Here is a 26841-nt window from a genome sequence, read left to right on the forward strand (position 1 = left end):
ATAAATGTTTCTTGAACCTCAAAATCCTTGGGTGTGAAGCACTGAAATTACTGTTTCCATTTGAGGTTGCAATATCCATTGTGTCATGTAAATCATGATTATATATGTTATATTTTGTTTGTTTTATTTCTATGAAATAAATATATAGTACTTTCTTGAAGTTCATGCAAATGGCAGCTTCTTTTTCGATTTTCATTTTTCAAGTATAGCGCTGTCATTCAAGTGAAACATAATGATACTTCTTGACATGTTGACACATGATATCTTTTCTTATCACTTCCATTCAGCCATGGATTAAATCATCACTTGCACACAGAGCCCTTGTAGATTCCTACCTTCCATTTACTCTAGAGGTGAAGTTGATAGCCCACAGGCTGCATTTGACCCATGGAGTGTTTAACAGTATGCTAAAATGCTACTTGTCTGTTAATTTGATAAATCCCAGAAATGTGAAAACATAGAAAAACAAGCAACAAAAAAGGAAAGCTGATAGCATTTAGCATACTGTAACCCCTTAATCAAACTGGTGATTGATTGGAATGAAGATGGAAGGGTTTATTTAAATTGAACATTGATTGAAAAGAGGAGGAGGTACGAATGATAAGTCAAACAAATGTGTTAATCTGAAAGTAGTGGAACATGGTAACAGCCTTCAAAAGAATGTGCTGCATTGAGATGTCCACTAACAGTAAGTTTTCTCCACTAACAGTAAGTTTTAATTTCTGTTTGTCACATTCCATATGTCTGGAGCACAGAACAGAATGACCAGTTAAATTAGGATTATTTACATAAGTAACTTTGGAATTTTATAGACTACAAGCAACAACTCATGAAACATAGGGGGAATTATGTACAAGCATTCCCTACTGAGTTGCAAACCCACTTCCAAGAGTACTACAAAACTTTACTGTCTTGTATTTGTCTTGTATTTGTCATTATTAAAGTAAAAATTTTATATATTCAATTTAGTGCTAATTATAATGCAGTGATGTACTTTTAAAAATAATTGCTATAATTTATAATATAGAATTGCACACTAATTAAAGTTGTAAAATTTATCAAAAAAAAAATATATATACTCAAAATAGCAGGTTTTTTTTGCTAATTCACCTTGAACTGAAGTACTCAGTAAAATGCTACTGTGTTTTGCACACTTTAAAAAGCTTAGGCTAGAATTAATTCATTAGATCTGTCATTTCATTAGATGGTTACCATTAACTATAGGGTGAACCCATGATTATGCCCTTATTTTAAATATTTAAATACTACATTGTTATAAGGTATAAAGTACCTTTTACTTGGTAATCATTTATTGCAGTTTTAATTTGTAAATGCAATTTAAAAAATTTAAAAAATCACATTTTTGTTATCATATGACAATTTTTCCACTGAATTCTTAAAAACTTTTGCAAATTGACAAAAAAGACATGAACGGAAAATTTTAATTTGTCCCAATTTGGGTTTTCATCACACCTTTTTTTTTTTTTTTTTTCAGATATCTCCAAAAATAGAAATCTCATAGAATGAAATCACGTAGACCTTATCATTTTGTGTGGAAAATTGGGTAAATACCCGGTCAATTATATATATCAGTTAAAATGAAGAGGGGGGGCATCATCTTCCAAAAAATAAAATAAAATAAAAAATCGTCTTATCTGTGCTGTCCTATTTCTTAATTTTTGGAAGAAAGTCTTGAAACCACCTTTTTCTGGTTTCTCCTTCCATTTTTTATATTGCAGAGGATGTAAGGTACAGTTAATGGTGAGCTTATGTATCAAATAAGCATTTTGACCACTTTTGTTGCATTCAGCTTACATTTTCTGATCAATTATGGCAGCTGTGTCTGTTGACAAGACTGCTGATCTGGAACACAGCCTTATTAAACCAGATAATTGAATAAATGATCTGTACTGTAGCACAAAAGTGCCATAAGAGTACAAAAACTTTCATAGTACAAGCCAAGTATCAAAGAAAGACCCATTCTGGTTTAACAATAAGTCTTATGGTTGGAATTTGTGTCCTTGGCCTTATATTGCTGTCTTTGAATTGATCATAAACTGAAATTTTATTTGTAGTATTTGATGATATAGATAGCAGATCTTAATTATGTGTTTATATAAAGGAAATTAAATGTACAAATGGATTATACCGTTCTCATATATGAAAATCATGAAGATCATTTTTCTTCTTCCTCAGGATTAGGAGAGTTTTAGTTGTTCCAGATTATTTCAATGCTCGATATTCTGTTGCATGGAGGCAATATATATATCGCTTAGCCGTTTTAAAGAAAGAGGTTAATGCTGACCACCCCTCATTTTCCTTGCACTCTGTTCTTCCACTAGCAGAGTTCAAGAAGTGTGCAGTGGTTCCGTAAGTATTAAAGTGTATATTTTGACTATTCATGTTACAAGTTATCGTAACACTTTCATCCCATTGCAGAACACAGTTTTGTTGGTAACATTTCGCTTACCAATTAATACTCTTATTTTATTGTTGGTGGGTATAAAGGTGTAGCCATTTTTTTTTTTTTGGTATATTGTCTAATGTATAACGTAGTTCCACAACAAATTTCACAATAAGCTAAATAAATGATAAGCTAACTTTAATAGGGCCGAATGAAAAATCTGAGTGAATTTTCAATATTCTTTTACTATTTGGTATAGGGCAAACAGGTAGCAAACTTGCTTATGCTATATGTGTGAACATCTCATTATTTTTTTGTTGCTGTGGAAAGTTAGTAATCTGTGAATCTCTATACAGTTTACATTTTTCTCTCATTAGTAATCATGATTAAAATTAATATTTTTACACTTAACAACACTTTCAAAGATACTGAAAGTATTATTCATTAGTACATATTAGTATTATTTGGGAGAGCAGTCATTTTGATGGCCGTAAAATTTCTGTAATTAATAAAGTTTGTTTAATTTCCTCTGAGCTTTGAAAATTTCTCTTGCCATCAAAAGTTTCACATTGTACTGTTATCCATAACAAATGTTTGAAAGTCCAGTTACTGAAGGTTAGTACAAATCACATTGAGAACTACTGGAAAAGTATGAAGGTGGTATTTAAAAGAGGGAATAGAGCTTCATAATCTGTGTTACTAAGTTACCCAGATAATTTGTGGCAGGAAATGTTTGCTAAAATTGATTCAGTTTATTCTAATTTCATTCACCACATAAGGGGGAAAAAATCCCTGTTAACCCTATATATGATATAAATACAGTCAGATATGCTACAACGAATGATGCTACAATGAATGAATGCTACAACAAACAGTTTTTATCAATAAAATCAGAATGCTACAATAACCACAGATGGTACAACGAACGCAGAGGAATACTATCGGCCGATGTAGCATGTGCCTGCATATGACGTGTCAGGACCTTCCCACTTTGATTAGATCGTCAGTTATCATCTTTGTTATCATTTGTAAGGGTCAGTTATTAGTCTAGTTCAGTTATTTGCTTATTTGCCCTTTAGCAGTGAAAATATATTTTTTAATTATTCTGCTATATAATTTTAGCCATGAGCCGGCAAAATAGAGTGAGAAAACTAATTAACTTAGACATTAAGAAAGAAATAATTTCCACGCAAGAAAGTAGAAAAAGTGTAGGAGATCTAATTGCTGAATATGGTATGGCTAAATCAACAATCAGTACAATTTTAAAAAACCAAGGAAGAAATAAAAAGTGCACAGGTCGTGAAGGGAATCTCTAGGTTAAGCAGTTCATGTTGTAATATCACGGAAAAGATGGAAACTCTTCTATTAGTGTGGAGTAATGAAAAACAAATGGCAGGTGATAGTGAGGCGATTATTTATGAAAAGGCCAAACAATTGTTTGAATGGGTGCTAAGGCTCCTAGTACAAGTACTGGTTCTGTGAAGACGTTTTTTGGCACCAAGGGGTGGTTTACTGGATTTAGGAAAAGGACTGAATTACACAGTGTTGTGAGGCATGACTGTGAGGCTGCCAGAGCAGATAGGGATGCTGCTGAGCAACATCATGAGAAATTTAAGAAAATAATTGAGGATGTAAACTTTCTTTTGCAGCAGGTGATTAACTGCGACAAAACTGGCCTTTTCTGGAAGAGAATGCAATGCAGAACATATATCACGAAGGAGGAGACCACCTTGAGTTTGCTACATTGCTCTTTTGTGCCAATGCTTTGGGTGACTGCAAGGTCAAACCACTGCTCGTGTGCCATTTGGAGAACCCCAGAACTTTTAAAAACATCAGGAAAAACCGCCTTGGAGGTTTGTGGCATTCCAACCACAAGGCTTGGGTGACCAGGTGACTAGAGATTCCCCACTGTCTGTGACTACCTTAGGGAGAAGGATCTTCCATTGAAGGTTCTTTTGGTCATGGACAATGCTGCAGCCCACTCTCCTTATTTGATGAAAGAATTACTGGATGAGTTCAGTTTTATCAAGGTTCACTTCTTGCCACCTAATGCGGTGCCTCTCCACTGGCCTATGGACCAGCAGGTGATCACAAATTTTAAAAAACTCTACACTAAGGCACTGTTCAGGAAATGTTTTGAGGCCATTTCTTCCAGTGATGTGACTCTGAAGGACTTTTGGAAGGGTCACTTCAATATAGTGGATGCTGTTTTCCTAATTATGGTTGCTTGAAAGGAGGTTTCTGTTAGGTGCTTGAATTCGTCTTGGAGGCCATTGGGGCCTGATGCTGTGGCTCCAAGGGACTTTGAAGGCTTTCAACAGTTGGAGAAAGAGCCTGCTGTGCAGGAAATTGTGTTTCTGGGCAGTTCCATGGGCCTGGAGATCAATGAGGAGGACATGGAAGAATTAGTGGAGGACCAAAGGAAGGAGCTATCATTTGAGGAGTAGCAGAACTTCACAACGAAGAGGCAGAGGCACTGAAGAAGAGGAAAGGAACTATCAAAACTTATAAAAGATTATCACCTGGATATTTCCACTGTGGAAATGGGCCTTAATCATTTTAATTTTAATGACACCTTGATGGCCCATTTTTGGAGGGTCCAAAAATCCAGGATAAAGCAGTCAACCCTGGATTCATTCTTCAAAAAGGTGGACAAATGTCCTTCAACTGATGAACCTCCCACAGGACAGCCAAGATTGAGTAGGAACGATGACTCCTCTCCTTCCACTTCTATGTGATTTTTTATGATTTTTATTAGGGAAAGTTTGATTATAGTTTTGACTAGGGAAAGATTGTTTATGCTTTTTATTAGGGAAAGTTTATTCATATTTTTCACTAAGGAAACATTGTTTATGCTTTTCAAATTTTATGTACAGTGTATAAAAGTTAAATAAATTAATTTTATATTATTTTTACACATATTTTTCATTTTGTATTATATTTTTCCTGTTTAAATCATTGTATTGGATGGTAACTTTGCTCTAGACTGTGGGCCTGGAATGAATTACCCCTAAATACATATATTTCAATGTATGCTAGAACGAACAGATGCTATAACCAACGAGGTTCTAGAACCAATTATGTTCATTCTAGCATACTCCACTATATATCATATATAGGCCCCAGACAGCCATCTGCAGAAGAAAAAAAAAATCGTTTGCATGTTCTATGCAAATGATTATCCATGAAAGGTTACATTTTGCAGTTAATATAATCCTTAAGACCCAACAACAAAGTTAAACAATAAGGTTTTTCTGTAGAGATGCAAGCCGCCACGGAAGATGATAAATTTACAACAGGCTTAATCTTCAGGGAGGAAGCAATAGTGTACTTAAGCAGTAAAATGAATCACCATAATGTGCACATCTGGGCCACTGAAAATCTGCATCACATGATAGAGCATGAACAGGATTCACAAAAAGTAAATGTCTTTTGTGCCATTTCACAACACAGCCCATTTTTCTGATGATTGGTGCATATTACATTATCATAGACCCACCAATTACTTCACAATAAACACATTACAGTGTATCCTCTTTTTTGAATTTCCCTGTATGTAATTTCCCAGCAAATGTTTCAAAGGTGTACAGCCCATTTTTCCTCGTGAAAACACAATCACCAGGATTATCTATCAGGACAAGCTAATGAACTGGCTTTACTTTCATTGGAAGACTCAGATGACTACATTTTCCGGCAGAATAGCACTCCACCTCATTTTTATTGCAAAGTCTGCCATTAGCTCAATGAAACTCTACTACACTGCTGGATTGGATATGCTACCATTAGTGATCGCTCCCACAGTTGGCCTCCCAGGTCTCCAGACTTCGTTCCATGTAACTTTTTCTGGGGATATGTGAAGTACACTGTCTATAGACCACCCCTGCTGTATGATCAGGAATTAAGATGATAGATCATCATAGCTTTAACAGCCATAAACAGAGACAAGCTGGGGAAGGTATAGAAGGAATTAAATTATCAACTTGACATGTACTGCATGACAAGGGTGCCCACATTGAAAATTTATAACTTTAAGGTATAAAACTTTGAGAATTTTTCTGATGATTGGTGCATATTACATGATCGTAGACCCACCAGTTACTTCACAATAAACACATTAAAGTGTATCCTTCTTTTTGAATTTCCCTGTATGTAATTTCCCAGCAAATGTTTCAAATCTTGTGATAAATAACTAATGAATGAATTAAGATTGATACTTTCTTTGGAGAATAATGATCCTAATTCATTAAAATAGGAAAAGATTAATATGATATTAGTTTTCAGAAACATGTTTTTAATAATATGCTAACTGTCATGAAACAACGATATGAACTTTTATACCTTGTTTTTATACTTGTAATTTTTATATCTTTATAAGCTTTTATACCTTGATAAAATCGATCGTAATATATGCTTATGATTAATATAAAACTCTCACTGATTAAAAATAAGCAAGATTAAAAATAAGCATTAATTTTCAGAAATATGCACTTTCAAAAGCATCCTTTAGAAATATTTTTTTATTTTAGTATTAAGACCAACCTCTAACTTAAACAATTTAACCACCAACCCCAACATGATTATCTTTACAACTTTATTTCTGACCTTTCAAAAGAATCTCCATACTACATGAATAATTCTTGACTGCCCTAACTAGCTTTCAGATTATTTATTTATTATTAAACATATAAAAATAAAATCTAAAACACAGAATCTTTTAGCATCTGTATGTTGCCTTTATGAACTGTTAACATTTTAAAGGAGACAGTGAGTCTCCTTATTTATACATGAAGGGGAAGAAAGGAAAGGAAAGAGTAATTCCCAACTATCCTGAGGTTAGAGTACCCTCAAGTCACTTGCAAACTGCTTGAAAGAAGGGGAAGAATGGGGAAGAGAAGACTAACTAGCTTTCAGATTATTTATTTATTATTAAAAAAATAAAATCTAAAACAGAATCTTTTAGCATCTGTATGTTGCCTTTGTGAACTGTTAAAATTTTAAAGGAGACAGTGAGTATAAATACATGGAGGAGAAGAAAGGAAAGGAAAGAGTAATTCCCAGCTATCCTGAGGTTAGAGTACCCTCGAGTCACTTGCAAACCACTTGAAAGAAGGGGAAGAATGGGGAAGAGAAGACCGGGACAACATTCGTCCAGCTTGTGCAGTACTGCAGATTCAAAGATAGGATGTATTCACATATCGTTATTTCTGTTCGAAGTGTGTCTAGTGCTGCGTAGGTGGATGGATGGATTTCAACCAACAACAGATTTTGAAATCTCATGCATTATCAATAATTTGAATATCATTTGGCCAGAGGTTGTGTCCCCACTTTTTTGCATAATTGGTATAGGATATATACAGTATACCACATAGAGAGGGTAATGTGAGCTATATTGGGGAAGCCATCCATCGTCTGGAGAACATTTTGAAAGACCATGTGACATCCATTGAGAATGCTGATTTTAATTGTGCACTAGCTCTTGACTGCTCTGACCAGCTTTCAAATCATTTATTTATTATGAACTTATTTATTTATTAAGATTCTTTGGAGATGACTGAAACTCCCCACAAGTGTTTTTCAGTCATCCCAAAAGAACCACATCTTGACTTGATTAACTTTCACATACAGCATAAACAAGCAGGAAGACAGATGGTTATTCACGTCAGGTCAGCCATCGTGACATGAAAAATAAACTGCACCTGTACCTAATAGTAAAAGAATACTAAATTTTCAATCAAAAAAGTCTGAAGTAATGAGTTTCTTAAAATATCAAGATAAGCTTATCATAATGAGGAATACAGTTTATAATGTTAAATTTAATTTTTAAATAAGAAACAGCTTTTTTTTGATGGGTTAAATAATACTGGCACTCATTAATGTGATGTGGTAGTAGATATCAATAAGAGTGTTATAAGCAGTTTAGCAACAAGCAGTTTCAGTGCTGTTGTTTCCTGCTAGGTGTGATCAGATCCACTTATGGATGTTTTTTTCCCCTCCTATTTGATTTTTTTGCCAAAATAAATTGAAGTTAGTGATACTGTAAATGAGAAAGCTTATTACTAAGAATAGAGTTTGTGGATAAAATAAATTAGCCACTGAACCAACCTACCTGGCATTCTGCTAGCAATTCTGTGATCTACTTGTTTGTTTTGCATTTGGGCACATAGTTTGCATTATCACATTAACAAGTATAAAGTGTTGTGACAAAGGATATGATAGATGTTAGTAAACTTTTTTTTTTTTATATATGCAAAATGTTTTTTTTTTTTTTTTATTTAGATGGAAAGTGAAAAAAGGCGACAAAGAATAGGAGTAAGTTCAGGAGCACAGATTTTGAGAACAAGTGGAGAAATACCATCAGGACCTGGAGCTTTCTTAGCATCAAGATTCATCAAAATCCTTCTGATATCCTTTTGACGGAAGACCATAGGAGGCATTGAATGGACCGTGTTGGGAATGGTGGGAGGTGTTTTACCAAGTTCATTAATACATGAGCTGGAAGAAAAATGGGATGCTAGCAGGTCAGCTTTATCCTTGGCTGAAGTGACAACAGAACCATCTGGTTTGGACAGAGGTGGAAGCAGAGATGGGCAAAAGTTGCGGCCAATAGCTTTGGCAAAAGACCAGAATGCTCGGCTACCATTAGGGCAAGAAGCAAGTTTTTCTACTCTTAGCCTGTTCAAACTCTAGTTTGGACTGATTAATAACTGCTTTACAATTGTTGCGAGCTTTGGTGTAGGCAGAAAATGAAACTGAAGAATTAGAAACAAGCCAATTACGATATGCAACATTCTTCTCTTGTGAACAGCCTTAGCACATTTATTGGAAAACCAAGGTTTAGATAAAGGACGAGATTTTAAAGTGGAGTGTGGGATAAAGGATTCCATTCCTGCAAGAATAATTTCACTGACACGATCTGAGCAAACGTTGACATCAGAAGTTTTGAAACAGTAATCCGACCGAAGAAAAGAAGTCTCGCAGATCATCCCATTTTGCATTCTTGTAATGCCAAACAACACGAGGTTGGAAATAGCCATGAGATAAAGGTTCCATTGGAGAAGAGACAATCACCAAGTTGTGTGATCTAAAGTGCCTAAAGGACCTCTTACTTCGACCGTGTACTTAGAAGGGTTGTTTGTGAGAAAAAGATCAAGCGTATTGGCTGTATGATTCGGATTGTCCGGTATTCTTGTAGGTAAATGAACAATCTGTGCTAGGTCATTAGTAATTGCAAAAGCCTCAGCATCTCGACCTGCTGGGTCGGTGTGACTAGAAAACGGAAGCCAGCTGGAGTTGTGAACATTAAAATCACCAAGGAAAATTACCTCACTGTTAGGAAAGTTGGACTGGAGAAAGTCAAGTTGCAACGAGAGGAAGTCAAAGAGCTCCAAGTGATTAGTGGAGTTGGGAGAACGGTAGAGACAACAGATGAATTTGACACAATGGGGTAGAGAGATTTTAAGCCAGAGAAGATCAAAGAGGGGAGATTCCAAATTGCCAAGTCTCTGACAGGGAATATCAGAACGGACATATGCACAAGTACCACCTTTGAGGCGAAAGGAATCATACAGCGAATAATTTGGGCATCTGAGATGAGCAGTAGTTGAATCAACCGATAACTGAGATTCTGTCAGAAAAAGTACATGTGGTTTGGCAGACTGCAAGTGGAAATGGACATCGTTTAGATTAGAATTGAGACCACGTATATTTGTGAAATGAATTAGGAAGTCCTTGGGAGGTTTAGATCTTTTCGCAGATAAGCTTGTTCTATTAGTTTGACAATTCATGGTGTATTCAATAGGAAGAAAAAGTGGGTGGGACATGCTGTATGAAGTAATGAAATTTTTGGATATGGCATACATGTGGTAAGAATATACCCAGATCCTTGACATAACGTGTCCTCGACAATACTCCCCGCATACACACTACTCGGACTCCCTCCAGTCACTATCTAGCAGAGTAGAGGTAGCAAGATTATACACTAGCTGATCCGGAAGCCTCCTAGAGAGTTACCAATAGGTTCGGTCCGGTGTACTAACTAGCGGCCGGCCTGCGAAAACCGTTTTAGAGCTGTACCCTCGAAATGTAAGGAATATTGGATCTCGCCACGACGTTCATCATAACCTCAAAAGTCATCAATCATACTGCATGATGGAAGAGATAGGGAAGGGTTGACCAGAACTTAGCTCTAGAGACTAAACATGGGTTCCACCACTTCAAGCTTCCAATAAGCAAAATGGTGGTATTTCACCGGTCGATGAGAGTCATCTACCACCTAGTACTGCCTGGTAACATAGAGGGGCGGCGTTCCTCCATGTGGTGTGGTCGCCACACCTCGACCCCTGCTTACGTTGGTTCACACCTGGGTGGTCACCCACCATGTGCGCTTGTGCATGGAGGTTATACCCAGGATTACTAACAGTCCCACCATCGTGAAGGTGCAAGCAGAGGATTTGGCTGTCACAGACCGTCCGGACTTCGCCGAAATTGGGTCAACTTGACTTGAGTGTCAACCGAATATCAGTTCCATCAGCGTGTTAGACTCCCAGGTAGCAAGTACAGCTTGTCTGGCATATCTGAGAGAATGTCTGTGACAACCTCAAGGACCCTCAAGGAATTTGTTTTGTAGTTTTGACAAGTAGGGAAATAGATGGTAAAATTAAGTTACGGAAGCTTAGCCTTTTGGTATTTTCATCTTCACTGAGATTGGAAGGTAGTGGCGTCTCTTTCCTAGAAGCTGCAGATAGACTACAAAAGCCAGTGGCTTCAATACTGTTTTGAATGTTGTAATAACAAACATATACAAAGTTATAACTGGGAGCTAAATGTTTTTTGGATAACTGAGAAGAAAGTAGATGAGAAATCGTTGGAACTAAAAGCAAATAAGGTACCTGGGACTGATGCAGTCTATCCAATTATATTAAAACAAGCAGCAAGAGCACACCTTTGTCCATAATTATTAGAGCATCTTTAGCTTCAGGAGAGGTCTCTATAGATGGGAGATGTGTAAATGTCTCTCTCTCTCCTATTCACCAAGTGGGGATCAAAGGGGATCATAGCTTTTGACACTGTTCCAAATGAAAGACTGCTGTACGAATTGGAGCAGTATGACATTGGGACCAGTTACTGCTATGGATGAAGGAATTGTTGGGTGACAGAACAAAGAGGGTGGGTATAAATGAGTGCTGCCCTTGGACTGCTATTATTAGTGGAATCCCCTCAGGTTTCAGTGCTGAATCCAGTATTTATTATGATATTAATGAAGGCATAGCAAGCTTATTGCTTAAGTTTACAGATGATACAAAGATTGGCAGAGTGGTTAATGATAGAAATCAAGGTGTACTACTATTGCAACAAGACCTAGAAAAATTGGACACATTTTCTGAGAAGTGGCAATTGAGGTTTAACACTGATAAATGCAAGGTACTACATGGGCAACAGTAATTCCCGATTAAGATATCAACTGTGTGATGCCACACAATTGTACAGTCCAAGATGAAATTCTCTGAGCAGTGCAGCTGCTGAGACATTCAGTGATTTACAGGAATTTTGTCAGTAGGAAAAAAGAGGTGATTATCTTGTTGCCTAAAGTAATAAGATAATTTAATTACCTCTTTTTTTCCAATATTCAGGATTCAGCATAGTATGGCTGCACCTTGAGTATTACATACAAGTCTAGAAGCCTCATTTTAGGAAGAATGTGGATCTGTTGGAATGGGTGCATGGAAGAGTAGCATGATTAGTTTGGGACACAAAAACAGTATCCTTACCATGAAAGACTTCAGTTCTTCAAATTGCAATGCTTGAGAACTAGGCACCTGCAAGTGTTTAAGGCTTTGAATGGATTAAGTGAACTAAATTTCAGTGGTGTCCTTACTCTTTCTTTAAATTGAAAAGGATGGTTGCAGAATAGATGTACAGAAATTTGCTTTCAGCCAGAGAGAGAGAGAGTGTGATTGATTGTTGGAAAAACTTCCACACCAGATCTCTAGAGAAGAATTAGACAAGTTATTAGAGAGATGGACAGATGAGATGAGTAGTTTTTTGTGCTAACGCTGTATAAGCTTGCTTCCTTGAATGATTTGCCGCTACTAATACTAATTAGTAATAGCAAATATGGCCTAGCTGAAATTGCTAATCACTTTTCTTACTCTCAAATTATCAGCAAACTTTGAGAGCTTCCCTTAGATACTCTCTTCATTATCATTTATGAAATCAGAAATAGGAGATCCAACACTGATTCTTGAGTGAATTCACTTGTCCACCTGAAGATTTGCCATTTATGACAACCCACTGTCATAAATGATCAATCCTACACCATAAATGGTGTAGGATCTTACCAGTAATCCCAACTTCTTTGAGTTTATCTAGCAGCCTTCCATGAGAGATAGTATCAAAAGTTTTATTAAATTCTAGTTATATAAATATCAAAATTGTTACCTAGATCCAACTGCTTAATTACTACATCACAGTAATTTATCCAATTTGTCAGGCATGACCTCCCTTTAAGGAACCCATGCTGGGATCTATTCAAGATTCCATTCTAATTCAGATGGTCCTAAATGGTATCCTTAACCATAAACTCTATGATATTCCCTACCACAGAAGTCAAACTCACTGGCCTATAGTTACCCACTTCCTCTTTGACACCACTTTTGTGTTCTGGGGAGACAGCACTTCTCCAGTCTAAGGAAATCTTCCTATAGCCCAATAATGCCCTCATTAGCATTCCCGGAAGTTTGATACACTCATATGCAGCCTTTTCAATTACAACTGAATATATGCCATATTTTCCTGGTGTCTTGCCCTCCTTTAATCTTTATCATTTTCTAAGAAATGCTTGTCTGAGATCATTATATCACTTATATTACAACAGTCTGATCCCTTAGCATTTCCCAGATTTTCATGCTTGTCTTCAACTGTAAATATTGATGAGAAGTATCTGTTCAACCCATTTGCCATATCTGTTCGGCTTTCTGTGGACCTTCAACTGTAGCCAATTAAGGGATCTATTGGATTTACCTCTTCTGTCCTCTGTCATGTGTGTGAAGAATTCCTTATCCCCATTCTTAACTTTCTCATATCGCATTTGCCTGATCTACTCCATCAGTGGCTTTTTTACATATTCTCTTACTATGCACATACAAATCAGAATCATGCTGTTGTCTGTAACTGTGCTATGCTTGTTTCTTTTACTCAATCAAATTCTTAACCCCACCCATCATCCATTTTGGCTTTTATTTTGTGGAATGAATACATTTATAGCTTCAAGAATAAATCTCTTGTAGCTTATTTGTATCTGACGCCATTTAGTAGTCACTGCAGTTAATTGAGCCCAAGAAATATCTCGTTTCACAATAGTCCCCCCTCTCTTGAAATTGAATCTTTCACTTTTACCTTTGATTACATAGGTTTTTTTTAGATACAATCCATTTTATGTGTTGTGGATTTCCTGCTGTTGGTTCCTCCACTGTCAAGTTTTTGATACGGTTAGCTCCCTTGCTCTGTCTTGGACACGAATGGGATAAGTAGCAATTAACCAGTTTGTTCAAAAACCTGTTACTATATAGTGTATTTCCAATCCACTTATTCCAGTCTATAAGAGATAGGTTGAAGTCACCCATAATGAGACACTCATATTTTCTAGCCCACTCAACTTGCCTATTTTTGTCATTCTCCTCAATGTCATCTGGCCTAGAACATACCCCTACTACCACTTTTCTTCACTATAAGTCATTTCATACCACACTGAGTCAATGTTTTCATTGCCTTGATCTGCCTCAGGGATGTTTCTTATTGCCTTCAGACAGTTTTTTGATTAGAAGCATCACTACCCCACTCCAACTTAACACACAGGTATTCACCTTGTATCTCTGAGTGGCACTGTCTGAGTAAGCCCAGCCACATCAGCATTAGTTGACCTTATCAAAACCTCAAATTAATTTAATTTGTTTATACTCCTGACATATTGTATAGACAAATTAAATTTTTTACTTTATTGCTTTTGACAATTCTGATACATCCCTTATAGTTACTTAAAAGTGTTTATCCATGTGGTCCTGGATTGCTGATGAATTTTGCTTTTATTGCACTTTCCTTTCAATATTGTCACTTTCGATACCGTCTGAATGATGCAAGTCTCTCAGCATGCTTAAAGATGAAAATTATGGCACATTTCCCTGATGTTGAAAGACTCGCTCAAGAAGTTGAGAAGCAAAAGTCATTAATTAGAAATATTATTAATAAATAATATATAAAAATAAATATTTTTTAATAAAACGCCTTCCCACTCTATTCCATTTCTTAAAAAACTCCCCCCCCCCATCTTGAGCTGAAGTGCGGCTCTTCGGATTCTCTTTTTTTTTTTTTTAATTATATCAAAAATAGCTCTTCACACAAAAAAGTTGCTGGCCCCTGCTCTAGGTCAACTTGCTTCCTCAACAACTCAATCACACCTGATAGTTTGTTGCACTCCCAGACATATCAAGGATATGTCTCAACATCAGTTAATGAATGCTCAGCACACATATGGTAATGAGTGTAAGCAAAAAAATACCATAATTCACAGTAGAACCATCACAGGAAATTCTGCCATCAGTTACAACATCATTTGACATGATACGACTCACCTTTCTAGATTCTTTAATTAGAATTCATAATTTCTTCTAATTAAAATTTAAAATTATAAAATATCTTACTATGAATTTGGAAACTATTTATTTATTACACTTAAGAACACTACAATTAACTATCATTTACTTAACTACAATTTACTAATCTTAAGTTTCAAAGTTCTCACCAAAATATTTATAAAAAAGGCTATGGGAATGTTAAGCTGTAACTTTTTAAATCCTTAACTACATACAAAAATAAGTTGACCTACATGACTAGGGCAATTCAAACTCTTTATTAACTACAATTTTAGTACCTAATTAAGCTAAGCTATACATACGATCTAGTACCTAATTAAGTAAAAAAAAAAAAAAAAAAATCAGAATTATTTCAAAACTAACCTGTTATTACCAGCTTTCAAAATTTGCAGCCACGTGGTACAGCCTTGTTCCCTTGCAAAGTGATGTCTTATTGGAACCCTTCCTATTAGTCTCAAAAATCAAAATGTTAAATGCTCAGTAGTTCTAGAGTGATTGCTGAAGTTCATCATCTTATTGATATTTCTCCATTTGACATAGCTTGCTTTCAAAAATTTTAAATGTTCATATCATTGGTTATCCCCTCACCTCTAGATTAATTCAGCCTTCCCACGAAGACCCCAGTATTCAATAAAATCTTAATAAATTTCACCATATTCAATAAAAATATAGGTTCTTGCGGTTTGAGTTTTTGTTCTCAACACGCAGTATGCAGTCAAAGTATTGCTACATATTTTTATATATTATCATTATACTTTCTGCCTTCAACAGATATTATACCACTGCTTCATTATTTGGGAAATGCTTTAAATACTATTGGACATAACCTTGTATTTATCTTAACTGATGTTAAGTCATCTCTTTGCCTTTAAACTACAACTGGTGCTAGAGAAAAACTATTTGAAGATCTCATATTTGCACAACATCTTAGTCTTAAATCTGCCTAATCAACTGTTTACCTTTTGAAACTCATTGGGACACACTAATATTGATTGTGCCTTAGCTATCAATAGTTTGGTTTCACATATATGCAATTGGAAAGTTCATACGGACTTCATCCAATCATAGAGTTATTTCTTTCACTTTGGATTCTACCATATGATTAGTGCAATATAGCACTGTTTAATAGTGCAGGTTTTGCACTATTAAACTTCAAAATAACAATGACAGCAAGTATGGATCACATTAAGACTTCATATACTCCCACCTAAGAGAGACCTGGTATGTGGGCGCCTCCGTAGCCAGGTGGGAAGGAGCAGCAGTGCGTAGCACACGCTTCTTGATTAGACCGGGGTTCGATCCCGTCACCACCAAATACGGAGGATGCGGAAAGGTCAGGGAATGACCACCGCATATTCCCGGAGCAATATGGCCTTAGTTGCTAATGCTCCTAAAAACCAAATAACAAACAAACAAACAAACCTGGTATGTGTGTTATTCTACTTGTAATGTTAAATGGGACAAATTCAGTTATTCAGTTATTTCTGATTTACCAACTCTAATTACAGAGTTGAAAGATACAAATTCTGTTGCTGAAAGAAATCCAGAACTTAGATGTAATATTCACCAAAGTCATCACTTCTTTCAAAGAGCATGAAGAAACAAGAACTTTTCTCCCTCAGATATAAATAAATTTCATCAAGAATATAAAGATACTAAGAAGTTATATAAAAACTGATTGTGAGTATAAACTGAAATCATAGCAAAATTTTGTCTTAGCTTCTTAGTTCTTCTACCAAAGACAAATCATGCTTTATTTATAAAATCAGCTTAAATAAAATTTATTCTGTCGATTTTCATAATACAGTATGGGAAATACTTTAAATTACTGTGATAACCAATGATGAAGACTCATTCGATTGGAACAACACCATTAACAAGATATTAGGTATGCTTTTCCTGCAGAATGATCCACTGATCTCCTATTCAAACTGAAATAAGAAGACTCGGTGATGCTAATTGATCCTCCGATATTATTCCCTCATTCACTCTGGATAAACTAATTCTGCTATTGCAGTGGCCACAAGAAAAGAAAAGTATCCAGGACTCAGTCACCTCTGAAGTGCCTGGTTGCCAAGCTGGTTGCCTATATAATCAGTCTTTCCTCTTATGGTTGTCCTTCTGCTGATCTCACTAATTGAGTTGCCAATTGAGATGGGCAACTGAATGGAGAGACCAGCAGAAGGACAGCCATACGAGGAAAGACTCCAATTATAATAAGGACTACAGAGCTTGGCAACCAGGTGACCTGATTGAGATTTATAAGCTCTGAGAGGGATGAGTAAAGCAAATGAAGTAGAATTTTTGCTGTTATAAAGAATTCCAGAACTAGGAGTTATGAATTCAGATTACTGGGGTTTAGATTAGATTGTGGGAAGTGTTCTTTTAGTCAGCAAGTCATTGATTGCTGGAACAAGTTGCCCTTGCAGGTAGTTGACGCTGTCAGTTTGAATAAATTCAAAGGTCAGCTGGATAGTTTCCTGTGTGAGGAGGGGAAGCATATAATTTGTATTTTCTTATCTACTTGGATTTTTTTTTTTTTTTTTGCCAGTGCAGCAAAAGCCTGTGGCTTCCTTGCACTATATGGCAAATACTATTACTAACCTCCTTGAATGTATATTTCTGAATTATTTTCACTCTCTCTGTCCTAACCACTTGTTATAGATAACTGCTCTTTACAAGCTGGATTATTTCCTGTTCACTGGAAACTTGTTCCTTTAAAAATAATTTTGAAACCAAACAAGTCTCTCTGCAATCCAAAGTTCTGTGTTTGCATCTTGCCATGCTTTTGAAACTATTAATTGCATGCAGATTAAATGTTCTGTTTATGGACTGAAACATCACATCACATCACATCATCCTTACAATATGGCTTCAAAACTGGCAGAGGGGCTGTTAAAATGCTTTATTTGAGCTTAAGAAACTTATTGACGAGTCTACATACAATTATTCTCCAGTTATTTTTACAGACTTTGAAGGAGCTTTCAACATCTTATAGTGGGGAAGCATCCTTCATGATCTCAGGCAAAAAAATTGCTCTTGACTCATATCTCCTTTGTAAAAGCTACTTTTCAAATTGTTCTATTTTAGTCCAGATTAGACCTCTAAAATTTTTTGTAATGCAGACAAAAGAGCAGTGGAGCCATTTGTGATTGTCACACCTTAATTTTAATTCCTTTTAAGTCAGTTTTTTTATTTTTTTTATTATGATCTTTAATAAAACAATTTTCCACATTTTGGGAAAATTCTTTCATTTAAATACACATTTGTACAAATATAATATGCAATAAAAAAAAAACCCAGATAATATCATAGGAATTGATGCAGTAATATCAGAAGAGTTGGTACATTTGGAGTAGTTGTGTTAATAATGTAACTTAATAAAAAAGTTTTTAGCTTTGAAAAAAAAAATTCAAATGATTAAAAGCAGAAATGTATTTCTTTTTATGTAGGTACGATATTAATCTCCAGAGTGTTCAAGAAGCAATTAATCTTTTTTCTGGTAGTCATGACTTTGCCTCTTTTGCTTCATATGACAAATCAAAGGAACAAAACACGTTGAAAACTTTGGATCCTGTTGAGATGAGGCCATCTCAAGGTTTTTATCATTACTTTGATGATTTTAACACCAATGCAGACTTTTGGGACATTTCAATAAGGAGTCGCTCATTTTTATATAATCAAGTAAGTTGAAATTAATAAGGTAATAGATCAATTTAGTTTTTCAGGCTTATTTTGTATCATGTGTACATGTTCTTTCTAATGATTTAATTGGTTTGATTTATCCATTTCAGTTTTACTGAATATGTTTTTTAAACCCTCTTATGTTCCTAAATCACTATTTGATTATGCCAGTCATACCACAACAAAACGTACATATTTTACTGTGGCATGTGCAGGAAAATGTGCACATTTTCCTGCATGCAGGTTCTACAGCATCTCTCACCATTTGATGGTGCCCATGTTACCAGTATAACAGCAAGAGTTGGTGTGTTAATCAGTGTCACCTGTAATGAAAGAATTAATTTGTGTGCTTGAGAGAGCCCATGACAAGAAGATAATCAGTCTATATATTTAATCTGAATCAACAAATGAATTAGCTATGATGAATGAATTCATAATGAGATGTTTCCTCATACTCATGAAGTTAGAAGTAGATATTTAAGGATAGTACATTACTAGCAGTGATGGATGTGTTGCTATATCTATGTTTTATGAGCAGAAAACCAATTCTATTTTCCTTCAAAATATCCTTTCTTTGTTATAGTTCAAAAATACTCTAGTATTATATTATTAGTATCAAATGATGCCAGAAAGCAAGGTTATATAAAGCATCATCAAAAAAAATAAAATAAAAAACCTGCTTATGTAAGTCAGAGAAATTATTAATATGTTCTATCTCCTTCATTTAGCTTAATGCATGTATACCTGCCAACTCTTCCTATTTATTATCAGAAGTTTTCTGATAATCTGGTGTATCTTTCACTTTTCCAGTAAGTTTAGTTTTCTTCTGATTTTTGATCGTTTGTTATTTTTAAAATATACAGGCATTTTATTGTTATTATTTTTTCAATTGCAGACCTAAAATATGTACATAAGAGCCCAGTGTTGGGTGGTTTATCATTTTCTCTCATTTCATAGTGGCATATGACAATCTCTATGAGTTTGCAGTCGTTAACTGGGTGTGAAAAAATTCTTCATTTTAATATGTGGATAGCGTTATTTATTCATTCTTTAATGTTCTTTATAGGTACTTTTTGAGATTGCAAAAAAAAAAGTGTTTGTTTAGCATATAACAATCAAGCATTAAATGTAAAAAGTTGTTGCAAATATGTTCTGTCTCCTTAATTTAGCTTAAAGCATGTACATATGTGCCAACTCTTCCTATTTAGTATCAGAAGTTTTCTGATAATCTGGTGTATCTTTCACTTTTCCAGCAAGTTTAGTTTTCTTTTCTACGTTTTGTTTTCTAGATGGCCTGACCTGAGCCAGAATATTTTTCAAATTCATCCCCCCCACCCCGAACTGATTTTATCCCACTCCGATCGAAACTTTTTATATAAATATAATTGCTAGCATTACTTTGAAATTGCATAATAATAAAAAAAATACTTTCAGAATCAAAATTCAATATTAATAATTACATAACAATAATAATTTTCAAAAATAATTATCAATATTAATTATATAAAAAAGGAAATGTAATAAATTTTCAATTTACCATATTTAATATAGTAATTCCAAAATGAATATTGATATCCACCACTACTTAAATTAAAAAAATTAGAACTGACTGTCACTGGCAATTCTCACTGTATGAATGATGTGTAAGCATTCCCCTTACCTGTATTTCTAAATTATTGGTCAGTATTAGATATAGCAAAGAAGCAGTTAGAAATTGTTATAAGCGAATGTTCTTAGAATAGAAAGTAGGTCAATGCAAAATCTTGGATATAGTAGAACTAGGGATTAATGGTATCACATGTTTAATAAATACTGTATACATACAACTAAAAAGGAATCCATTGCCAGAAGACATAATGACTCATATACTCTTGATATAACATAAATTGCATCTTAATGCCCACTTAAGGGTAAAGGCTACTTTACTGAGAAAAATACAGCCTGGATCATTTCCACGAAAGAGTACAAATTTTGGTGAATTTTGGAGATGTTGGCAAAGTACACCTTATTGGTCAATTAAAAGTGTTAACAGATAACTAAGACACATTTTTTTCTAAAAAACCTTTAAGAATCTAAATACATAACAAAATATTTTTAAAAAAGTATCTAGGAAATAGTCCAAAAAAGTCTGAAATGTTTGGCAATAACGATTCATTATGATTATTTGTACCCAAATATCGTTCATGTTACCCGGCCTGAGCCCAAATGTCCTTTGTGTTCCTCGGGCCGAGGCCTGGACAGATCTCAACAGTATGCACAATTTACCCACTTGAAGGATAAAAATGCATTAATCTGTTATCATTAGTTGAAATAAGGTCTAGGAATGTCATTCCGAGACAGCCAGAATGTGATTCTGGGGTGGGGGAGCATTCTGGTTAAAGTCTGATCTTTTAACAGGTCTTCTGATTTTTAATTTCTGAAAGTTGTCAGGTATAATTAACTTCTGTCTTGTTGTGCTAAATGCTGCTGTAAAATGTGCAGTAGCTGACTGTGCCATGACTTTCATTTTGCTTTGTGTGTGTGTTACAATAAATAGCTCATTCTTATTTTGTATACTTTAGCTCTGGTTCTAGCACAAAAAAAAACTAAGACTGATTTTGCTTCCACAAGAGATTTAATTGATTTTGTTATCTATGAGAGAATTCCATCACAGACCTACTGCTATCTTGTTTCTTCTTGCTACTCCCTTATTTTTACTTTTATAGCTCCAACATAAGCTGATCACATGTTGATACAGTACTATCTATGAATGATGGGTGGGTACACAGTTCTTAATTCTGAACTCTGTGTAACAGTTTCTGCAGTTAAACCTTTTTATTAGATAGTATTATTCATGTTTCTTTCCAGCTTATTCTTGTTGCACCCTTTGGTTTTTTCTGCTGTACTAATTCTCTATTTACACTATATACAAACATAAGAAGCAAAATATTTGTCTTCATTTTAAACTCATGGTAAGTGCATAAAATTAATTTTCACATGGTCTTCAATGATTTAATTTCTCTAGCATAATTAATGTGAAAGGGGAAGGAAATATGCATATGAGTCACTCCCACTCCATTACACAATTACTAAAACATGATTAATTGAATCTAATGAAATTTAATAAAGTGCACTGATCAGTATAAATATGGTTATAAACTTTAAATAGCTGCCTTTTTAAAATTCTTATATTCAAGGTGTTTCAAAAGAATTATTATTATTATAAACAATTATTAATTATAAATATAAATTATTATAAAAAGTTTCTCAACACTGAAATTTCATTGGATTTGAATGCTGAATTTTCAAAATCAGCATTCACATCTATCCACTTCTAATAATGAAATGGTTTATGAGAGTGATCATAGTAAATGTTTCTGACAAGTGCATCTTTGATGAAAAGGCATCCCACCACATGCCAGCATGAAACAGCGCTACACACCACTTTTGAGCATGTAAAGGCAGTTTATGGAAGATGTGAATTTTCATTAGTCTGTATCCTACTGTTTTGGAGCTTTGCATTCATCACCGAAAAAAGCATCTGGTATTCCCCCCTCCCCATATTGGTTGATGAATGCATTGATGATTGTTTTGGCTCTTTAAGTTAATTCATAACATGAATACGATAATAATGAAAGTGAAATTTTTAACTCTCTCTGCACTCAACTATACCATATGCATCTGCAGTGCAGGTTTTCCAAATAATTTCTGAAGCAATTTCAGTAACCACTGTCTGACATCTCCAATGTTTCCATTATTTAATAAGGCCTTTCAGTACATTTTTTATTATCAACATGTCCAGTCTCATGGAAATGACACCCTTAAAATTGTAGACTTATTGTTCAATCATGAACAATCACTGCTTCTCAGAAAGTGACACATGCATCATAAACACAAGACTGCCAATGTGTGAGTGACTGAATTCCAAACATAAAATCAAATAATTATGAGATATCTATGTTGTTGTTCGGTTTAATGACACAAGGGCTACTAAGGCCAAATTGTCTCTCTTCATCGTTAATTGTGAGATATCTAGTAACAAGTAGTGGCACCATTGTTGCAGTCAGAATCAAATATAATCAAGTTGTAAACAGTAAGAATAAAGTAACATTTACAAGTTGGGCTGTGTGAGCTCTGATTCACTCTGTGTATTGATTTTATTGACAATAAAAACCAACTATAATAATTTTATTATAGTTTTTAATCTGCACTTAGTGTGTACATAATTATTAAATCTTTGTTGGCCGTGATTCTTATGACTTCAATATGAACGTCTTAGAATTCTATAATTTAGGACTGAATGAAATAAAAAAAAAAATCAATATTATTTTGTAAATGTGTAACTGTTTGTTGATTCAGACACATTTTAGATAATAATATTATAGTATATGAATTAAAATAAATTTTAATTTAATTACTTCTGTTCTATATTGCTCACTTTTTAAAACTTACCAGATGCCACCACATTAATGGAAAAGAGGGATCTGTGAAATCGATGCAAGTAGTTACTGATATTGTGATTGAAATTATCTGTGTTCTAATCAAGGATTGTGCTGTACGTGAAAAATGTGATGGTGTGTTCTGTTAACAAGGATAGAAAAAATGAAGACCATTGCTAAAAATATTGAAGGGCATTTAAAGTGATGTGAATCCCATAAATGTAGCATTATTTTAAGTGTTATTCATTATTAAAAATTATTTTAATTAATTACAAGTACAATGGACATAAATTGTAGTCTTAGTATGTTTTTTTTAGCAATTATTATTAGACCATGTGAAAATTGCCATCTTCTTTTTTCTATGTTAATTTTTTTAATGATATGGTGTCATTTTCTTTTTACATAAAATACATGACAATTCTCATAAAATATAATTTATATTAACTGATTTTCAGTTATCCTGACTCTAGCTTCCCTCAGTTATCATGGATAATCAGAATTCTGCTGTTAAAATTAAAATAACTTAAGGAAAAATCTTAATAAAACTAAAATCATGTTTTTGCATAAAAAGAATTTAATATTTTAAAGAATAAAATTTTTTGATTTTACATTTAACATTATTTAATATAATGTTTGAGTCAGTTACTAAAATTTGGCTTGCACCTTTATTAAGCACCACATTTTTGCTTAATTCTTGAGGAGGATAATTCATTTTATAGTATCTGGAATTTCTGATATTCTGTCTTTGTATAGAAGATATTCTGTACAAAAGCAGAATATTTTCCTCTCCCTGTGCTTTTTAATTTCTCTTTTTTGTTAATTGTCTAATGAAAATGTTATTACTGGAATCAATATTTTTAATTGAATTAGAGAGTGGTAATTTATAAGCATTTTATCTGAATTAGATAAGAAGAATGGTTGGAACAGCTTTGGCAGTTGGAACAGGAAAAATTTGTGTGGATGACATCCATCGGATGCTAAATAATCCATCCTTTGGTAACCAGATTTCATCAGCACATATTGCCCCTGCTTGTGGATTGTATTTAGCACATGTGGAATATGAAAAGGAAGGTAATTTTTTTTTCTGATGAATTTTATAGTTTATTTAAAAAAAATAATATAATAGGTTTCAGTTTAAAGATTAGCAATTCACTCTAACACTGTTATACCACATGAGAAATTCTGCTTCAAACTGCAACAGCATTAAGCTTGTGAGGTGCTACAGCTGCTTGCCAGCCTATAATTGAACAAGTCTGAACAAAGAAAAGGCTAAAGAGAGAGGGAGAGAATTGAAAGATTTAAAATGTGAAAAATAAAGAATAAAATATTGAAATATTGAAAGAATAAAATATTGAAAGCCAATGTTCGTGATGGGAAGCACAACTGCAAATAGTCTTGAACATAATGATTCTACTGCAAAAAAAAAAAAGGCAGACCCCAACATATGCAAATTGGTAGAGAAGAGAAAGATAGCAATAGAACAAGTGAAACACAATAACCTTATCATCAGAGTGGCATTGGCCACTTTGGATCCCAAATTCTGTTTTCAGACATGGCCTGCTTGGGAGAAAGTGAATTAGCCTTGTATGACAGAGAAAGAAAACAATGTGAAAGATGTAGAATTGTTAAACAAAACCAAATAAGTAAACTAAAAAGCTGTGAAACAGATATAATTTGGAAATAAAAATTGTAAAATAAATGGAATTGGATGAAACAGAATGCCAATACTTACTGAAGGAAGCACAACTGCGTAGATACTCAAAGTGGTGCTACTGCAGCCAGAAAAAGGCAAGTACTCTAAACATGTACAAACCTAAAAACAAATGTCATCCCACATAATCGAGCAGAAAGATAATAAATAGAGGTAAAAATCAAACATCTCAGAGAGTAAAGGAAAACATAAAAGTTTAAAATAAAACCAAATGGAAGAGCAACTGCAGAGGAAGCAGAGTAAAGTTAAAATATTAAAATTAATTGTTCTATTTTATAGATAGAAAGTAAAGAAGATCCAAGCAATCCCAAATGACAAGGACCACCATATTGAATGGGGAGGGATAAATTCACAGAATGCCAAAACTAAAATAAAATTAAAAATATCCAAATTACTGTGTGCTATCCTCTAAAAGACAATGTTTTATAAGATACTTTCATGGGATGCATATGTGAAGACATACATGGTGCTATCACCTAAAGATTGGCAATTCAAGCTAACATTTTTATACCACATGGAAATTTTTGCTGCAGACCGAACAGATAATGCTTAAGATGCTACATCTGCTTGCTAGTGTGCTGTAATTGAACAGCCTGAACAAAGAAAAGGCTAGACACTGAGAAATTTGAATGATATTAAAATTAATATATGGAAAATAAACAAAAAAATAAAGTGAAACTGAAAGCCACTACTCACAACTGGAAGCAGTTGTGAGTCCTCCTATCAAGAAAGGCTTATTAAATTCTGCAAATTACAGTGGCTGAATACTAGGAACCTGCCAAGTGATCTGATTGAGGTGTATAAGGCTTTGAATGGATTGAGCACGCTGAATTCTGTTGGGATTTTTCCATTTGCTCAGATTATGAACCTGAGAAGGCATAAATTCAAATTGAGGAAAGACAGTTGTAGAATAGATGTGCAGAAGTTGCCCTTTAGCCAATGGGTGGTTAATTGCTGGAACAAACTTCCATCTGGTTGTGAAAGTTGATAGCTTATGTAAATTCAAGGGGGAACTCGACAAACGTTTAGAGGGAATGGATGTATGAAATTGTTTTTTTTTTTATTTTTGGCAGCTGCTACATAATCTCATGTGCTTGCTTTCTTTCATAAAATGCCTCTATTACTACTGGTACAGGTTACTGCAAAGCCCAGAGGTTTAATAGTGTATGGATATTGTATATGTGTAGTGTCGTGTATCGTATCTGGCCATTTAGTGTTGGACCCTGTTGGGGCCCAACACTGCCCACACTTAGCCCTGTGCAGGCAGACCAGGTACCCAGCAGTTTAAGTTTTACTCTGGCAGGTCCTGCCACCTAATTTTCCTGAGATTTCAGTGGCTAAGACTTAAATAAAAAAAAAACAGTGTGTGTACTCTCTACGCATGAAAGATGTTATATTTGAAAATATCCTTGGCTTGGATGAGGTTAAAGGGGTTTAGTATGAAAAGAATCCATGCATGTTTAACATTTTAAAGCATTTATTTTTTTTCAACAGTTTCATGAATTTGAGGTTGCAATACATGTTCAAAAGGTAATTTACTTACAGTGGGTTTGTGATAGCTAAAATATGATACATACACTTGAGACTGTAAAGACTGAAAATGCCTTTGAAACACAGCATCAATTATAGTTCCACGATTAGTAGTCAATACAGATCTAGAAGTATTTAACATTAGTCCAAATTTATTTTCTAAGAAATCAGTCAAAGGTTTAGATTGAGTATCTGCAAAATTAACGTTGAAATCTCGACTAAATATATCATTGGTATTTGGTCACATTTCTTAAGAGAAAATTGTTATAGCAGTGTAACTCCTTCAATTGTGTAATGAAGTAAAATGAAATTGATGAATTCAATGATGTGTTCGATCTTTTGGTTAGGTGAAATGTAAATGACTACCAACAATATCGTTTGACCATCAGGAAGAAGGCATTCAACTGCACAATGTCTCCAACAGGTCTAACTCACGGATTTGCCAAC

General features: G+C 34.4%; 1 protein-coding gene across 1 annotated transcript in view; it reads left to right on the forward strand.

The window, feature by feature from the left end:
- LOC150076007 (tRNA pseudouridine synthase-like 1) overlaps positions 1 to 26841 on the forward strand; it is an 82411-nt gene that overhangs the window by 26290 nt on the left and 29280 nt on the right. Inside the window, exons 4-6 of the mRNA XM_090387647.1 lie at positions 2197 to 2370; positions 18504 to 18735; positions 24059 to 24224. Coding sequence (XP_090243773.1) covers positions 2197 to 2370; positions 18504 to 18735; positions 24059 to 24224 — 572 coding nt within the window. The remainder of the gene's footprint in view (positions 1 to 2196; positions 2371 to 18503; positions 18736 to 24058; positions 24225 to 26841) is intronic.

This window comes from Mastigoproctus giganteus, chromosome 13, assembly GCF_048544385.1.
Source record: "Mastigoproctus giganteus isolate SK-2022 chromosome 13, ASM4854438v1, whole genome shotgun sequence".
Lineage (NCBI taxonomy): Eukaryota > Metazoa > Arthropoda > Arachnida > Uropygi > Thelyphonidae > Mastigoproctus > Mastigoproctus giganteus.